The sequence below is a fragment of the Carassius carassius genome, chromosome 38 (genome assembly GCF_963082965.1).
Source record: "Carassius carassius chromosome 38, fCarCar2.1, whole genome shotgun sequence".
Lineage (NCBI taxonomy): Eukaryota > Metazoa > Chordata > Actinopteri > Cypriniformes > Cyprinidae > Carassius > Carassius carassius.
The window spans coordinates 25,812,073-25,818,072 of NC_081792.1; the positions used below are offsets into that span (position 1 = coordinate 25,812,073).

Here is a 6,000-nt window from a genome sequence, read left to right on the forward strand (position 1 = left end):
TTCACTAAATCTGATCACGTCTACAGTTTGCCAGTGGCAGAACAAGCTCTAATAGGAAATCTTGAGAGTAAAGGCAACATTCACTAAGGAGGTGAGGCTTAGCAGAGTGTCAATTCCACATCACACAGGACCCACCTTATTTCTAACAAGTTCTTCCTCATTTTTTTTTTTAAAGCAAAGTGATAGGAAAAGCCTGCTTCCACTGGTATATTTCTCACCCCTACTCTACTACATACAGCACAGTTAATAGCCTGTCATATCACAATGTCTGCTGTTTCACTAATAAATTTATGCTTGGCTCATGCTTGATGCATAAAAATCATTTAAACAAATTGGTTTGATATACAAATCTGAGCTCAACCATTATTGCTGTATTTCTGTTTTGCAGAGATCTTTAGTAATTTAAACCATATGCTCATAAAGCATCTGCTCTTACAGCACTTGAACTCTGAAATTACACACCAGATGACATATTTCCCATCATTTTGTCACATGTAGCTGGAACTGATAGCAGAGCTGTTAAAAACGCTGAGTTAGCGCTGTTTGCTATGTGCTGGAACATCAGTATAAATCAAGTCTCAGAGCCTTCTTGTAGTGTCCACTGTTCTGGGGCCCAATTAATTCAATTTTGTCTTTGTAAAGCACAGCAGGGCTCTAAAACTCCCCAATCGAATTTCAAAAAATTATCTTTTTTGTGAAAAAAGTGGAGATATGATAGACCATTGATATATCCGTATATCCAAGATCAACACTTTCAGCTGTTGACTCAACATTCTATATACTTAGTTCACTGGCTTTTCCATTGTGTATATATATATATATATATATATATATATATATATATATATATATATATATATATATTAAGATCATGACATACTCATAGATCGATTACAAAACTATACAGGTATTCAAGGGCAGGTTCTAAGATGTTTTTAGATCCTAAGTGTCCGATCGCTACCACTTGATTACATCTTTAATTGATTTTTCTGTACATTTCTGCCAAATATAAACTGACAGTCACCACTGATAAGGAACTAAATAATGTAGAAACTTAATTTTCTATAAAGTTCCCTAAAAAGGGTTATACAAATAAACTTTAATTTAATTTAATTTAATTTAATTTAATTTAATTTAATTTAATTTAATTTAATTTAATTTAATTTAATTTAATTTAATTTAATTTAATTTAATTTAATTTAATTTAATTTAATTTAAAATGTGAGCAATATCACACTCATAGACATGATATGGCTGTACATTGGCACAGCTGTGATTCGGCTGTAGGTAATCACAGCATGCCGATACAGCCACACAGACATGTTGCATTTATACAACAGTTTGATGGCACGAGTGTGTAAAAACATAAGAAAAACAACAGCGGCGTGTCTTTAAAAACCCTCTTTTGTGAAGAACTACTTTCTTCCACCACACATACAAATTTCAGTTTGACAGTGTAACAGCCCAAGCCTCCGTCACTAATTGGAAAACATCAATTTAGGACTAGGAGGAACGTTGAGTTTCTTCATTGAAAGCTTATTGTTTTACTGTATTAAAAGCTTATTGCATTATGTAGAATATTATAAGAGAGAGATGAACTGAGCTCGCTCACAATAAAAAAAAAAGTTTGAATGTCTGCTGAGAAAAGCAATATCTTTGTTATACTTTTGTTATGTTTTCTTATGTTTGTTGAGGACAGAGCTGCTCGGTGCATTTGTTAACAGCGTCTTACAAGCTATTATTAAAATTGTACAAAATGTACATCAAATATTATTTATTGAATAATAAACAACAAAAACAGCCATCATAAAAGTTGCTAGACAATTCAGTCAAAAGTAACTTACAAAAGCAACGGTCCAATATATAGCATTAGAGTTACACAAAAAATAACATGATGAGATTTTGTCCTCAGCCAAAACTATTTGCTCTGGGACAAATAATAGATTAATGAGACCAAAGACTGCCCATCAGATTTACCCACAACAAATTATATCATGTTTAACCACTATAGAGACATCAGAGCCAGCAGCAAATTCCAGAAGATCTGGCCAAGGTGAGGCTGCTCTAGGCCAGTTAATGAAGCCTGTACACTCGCTGATGCCCTGGAGCTCACATTTAGAATTAGATTTAGAATTAGAATCCAGCTTTGCATCACAGGAATAAATCACACTTCAAAATATCTTTAAATACAAAAGTAATGATTTCACAATATTACTGTTTTTGTTGTATTTTAATATTTTATTGGCAGTGTATGTTAGCCATCTTGCTTTATTTGATGGCCTAAATTAAGACCACCCATTCAATCACACATTCCCGTCCCCGAAGATATGTCAGCCAACCCTAACATGCAAAATTTCAGACAAACGCATCTTTTTAACTGGCTAATACTGAACTGCTGTGTAAAGAGTTGTCATGGAAACAAATGTGATTCCAGGACACCTATTTCAGTTAAATCTGCCAGGTATAGTCAAGACATTTTAATGAGTGGTATTCCTAAAAATATATGCTTACAGCTTCTTTCTTCTTTACTTTTAAAGGGAAAGTTCACCTAAAAATGAAAAGTCTGTCATTATTTACTCACTCTTAAACTTTATTTATTTTCATCATGTTCCAAAATGATAAACACACAATAAAAGTATCATAAAAGTGATACTTGTACTATATTTTCCAAGACTATAAAAACTCCTACAGTAGTTTTTTGAGAGGAACAGACCAAAAGTCATTATTCAGTAAAATGCTTTCTCTCTGCTGTTGTTCTAGAATTAAATATATGGCACCACTGATGTCTTCTGGAGCTTGATAGATTAATTTTGCTTTCAAGATATTTTTTTTTTTTTAGATGAACTATTTAAGATGTTTACATATAGGCTAAATGGCTTTTGTTGGTGTTGGGTTAAACTCCACATTAAATATTGTTCAAAAGTTTGGGGTCATTCAGATTTTTTTAAAAGGTTTTGTGAGTAATCACTTATGCTCACCAAAGCTTTGTTAATTTTATCAAAATACAACAAAAACTGTAATATTGTGAAATACTATTACAATTTAAAATAAATGTTATATCTTTCTGAATATATTTTCAAACGTAATTTATTCCTGTGATGCAAAGCTGTATTTTCAGCATCATTACTCCAGTCTTCAGAGTCACATGATCCTTCAGAAATCATTGTAATATTCTTATTTGCTGCTCGAGAAACATAAATGTTTAAAAAATATATATGTTGTGCTGCTTAATATTTTTGTGGGGGTAAAAAAGGCATTATTTTTTTACTAAATAAGTTAGTTATTTAAAAAACTTTAAAAGAACAAATTTATTTGAAACAATTTTTTTATAACTGTAAAAATTTCACTTATGTTTCATCAGTTATGTAAAGGTAGCATAATTGCTGAATAAAAGTATTAATTTCTTTCAAAATCATGAAATACCTTACTGACCCCAAACTTGTAGTTCATACTGTTATTCATCAGGACAGGTCAAGTTGCTAAATACTGAATGTGTGTTGGTATCTATGACAATTTCTAAACTATTTTTGTAGCTTAGTTTCCATAAATATTCTCAAAGGGCTGGAAAGAGATTACTATAGTGAACATTTACTTATAACTGCTTTCTGTATCTGTGATTCTCTGTCTGAACTGTTTAATTGTTCAACCCTTTTAAAATTTCCCTCAACTACTAACAATGGGTCTGTTTTGCATTTCCCCTCTTAATGGCTTTGCTGCAGTTGAAGCCCAGGACAGTAGATCACCGAAAATCACTTTAGAACCCTTCTTTGCTGAACTCTTTCTGTGACCATGAACTGTCAACATCACCTCCTCTCCGTCCCCTTGTCCATTGCCTAATTTACACTTGCAGGATTTAAAGCGCCGCCAGCCATTTGCACCTTTGAGGAACATCCTCCAACACGTTGAAACAATCTCACCCTCACACGCTCAGCCGTGCACCCTCTCGCTCTCCCACACATGCATCTCTGAACACTGGCTCAGTCTTTCCACTGCATCCTACACGCAGAAACACCGAAAAAACACAGGCACACATTCTCATTCGCCCCAGAGGACTCTCTTGTGAGCAGTTCCAGGTTGTGTGCAGTGTGTGTCCTGACTCCTGGGTATGTGCCAGATGGAGGCCGAGACCAAGCGTAGGATTCATTACCCAGAGCTTTTTGTTTGACACATCTCCTCCTCTCTCCTCGCTAACAGTAATACTTTATTCAAAAATCAACAATTGGGCTGCAGTGCTTGCTCTTTTTCATCACTGTTATATCACACTGTTGATTTACACGCCAGATGACATATTTCCCGTGATTTTGTCACATGTAGCTGGAACGGACAGCAGAGCTCAAACTGGAAGAGTTCATACAGAGGACTTGAGATAAATGGCGGATATATTTTTATGTTTTAGAAGAAAAGTCACCTATGCTCACCAAAGCTGTATTTATTTGATCAAAAATACTGTAAACTAGCTGCACAATTTGGGCGAGGGAGAGAGAAATGTTTTCTGATATAACTTATAATAAAATGATAATAATGGTTTTACAGTTTTCACAGTAAAAATACAAAAAGTAATTTGTTTCATATTACAACTGTACAATTACAATACTAATATTTATGTTTAATTTCTATGTTTTCAGTATTTTTTATTTATTTTTTGACAGAAAATTGTGTAATATGTCCACAAACTTCTGAAGGGTAGTGTACGACTTAAAATGTTGAATGAACATGCATCGGGTTGCTTACCTCAGTGAGGTGAGGGTTGGGGTTGAATCCGCATTGGTTGCACACCATGGAGCAGCATTGTGTGCATGTATTGCAGTTTGGCTGGCCGTCTGTGGTGCCCGTCAGATCTGCGGTCTTGCACACCGGACAGAGCTTTCTGCTGGGCATGGGTGCGATCTGGGGTAAAGAATAGGGCGAGGTGGGAGCGCTGCTTCCAGGAGAGACGGGGTGTCCACCTTTGCTGCTCCCCACATCCACCTGGAGGTTCTTCCTTGCAGCCTGACTCGGAGGTTTGGGTCCCATGCTCGGGTCTGTCTGATTGGGTTTGCCTTGGATACTGTGAAAAGGGATTAAAAAAAGACATCAGAGTGTGAATTAAAGCAGAGGTGTGGCATATGTTTAAAATCAGTGATAGCTGAACACTTTGTTGGATCCATCTGCCCAGGGAGATTTAAAGAGCTTTATGCCTCAGCTTCTTAAAGTTTTTTGAATGAGAATAGAAAGATAAATCAATACAGCAGGGACTTTTCACACTTCTCCAAAAAAAATTAAAAATATTATCTGTGGTGACAGGGGTTTCCTCTTCAGATAAGCTTATTTAATTGTCTGAAATGTTCATTCTTGAACTTTGACCTAGAACAGAAGCTGCTTAGTGGCAAAGTGATAAAATGATGGTTATTGTAAATGGATTGGATGTTAATAAAAGAAGACTTCACAACAATACACTGTTCACAACTGACTGTACTACAACAATAAAAAAGTATTAATTGTTATTATTTCTACATTTAGAATATAATATAATATGATAATTGTTATAATAATCAGATATTATTATTAATAATATAAATATCATATTGTTAAAAATAATATAAAACATAATAATAACAATAATAATAAAACATGTTATGTTTTTATAGTGTATTGTTATTAATATAATAAAATATAGTGTTGTTATAATAATAATGCATGTTTATACAGTAGTCTAATTTTAATTTAATGTAAGTTATAAGTGTGATTTATTGTCATAATAAATTAATGTCAATTTATTTAATATTGATGTGTTGGAACAATCTGTTTTGGGATTGTGCACTTATGCATTAACCCTTAACTGTCACCTGTCCCTTCTGTGGGAAGCCTAAGGTTATTTCACTATTTTACAATTAAATCCTAATCATGACAAACTATAAATCATTGATAGAGTCTAAGACTCCTAAATAGATATTTTACCAGTTTTTTGTTAAAAAATTATGTAGGAAAAGTAATAGATTAATTAAAGATTAAGAGTGCACC

General features: G+C 33.8%; 1 protein-coding gene across 1 annotated transcript in view; it reads right to left on the minus strand.

Annotated features, from left to right (window-relative positions):
* Positions 1-4,992, minus strand: part of LOC132119651 (protein bassoon-like) — a 63,754-nt gene extending 58,762 nt beyond the window's left edge. Inside the window, exon 1 of the mRNA XM_059529800.1 lies at positions 4,732-4,992. Within this exon, the coding sequence (XP_059385783.1) occupies positions 4,732-4,878 (147 nt within the window). The 5' untranslated portion in view covers positions 4,879-4,992. The remainder of the gene's footprint in view (positions 1-4,731) is intronic.
* Between the last annotated feature and the right edge of the window lie 1,008 nt (positions 4,993-6,000).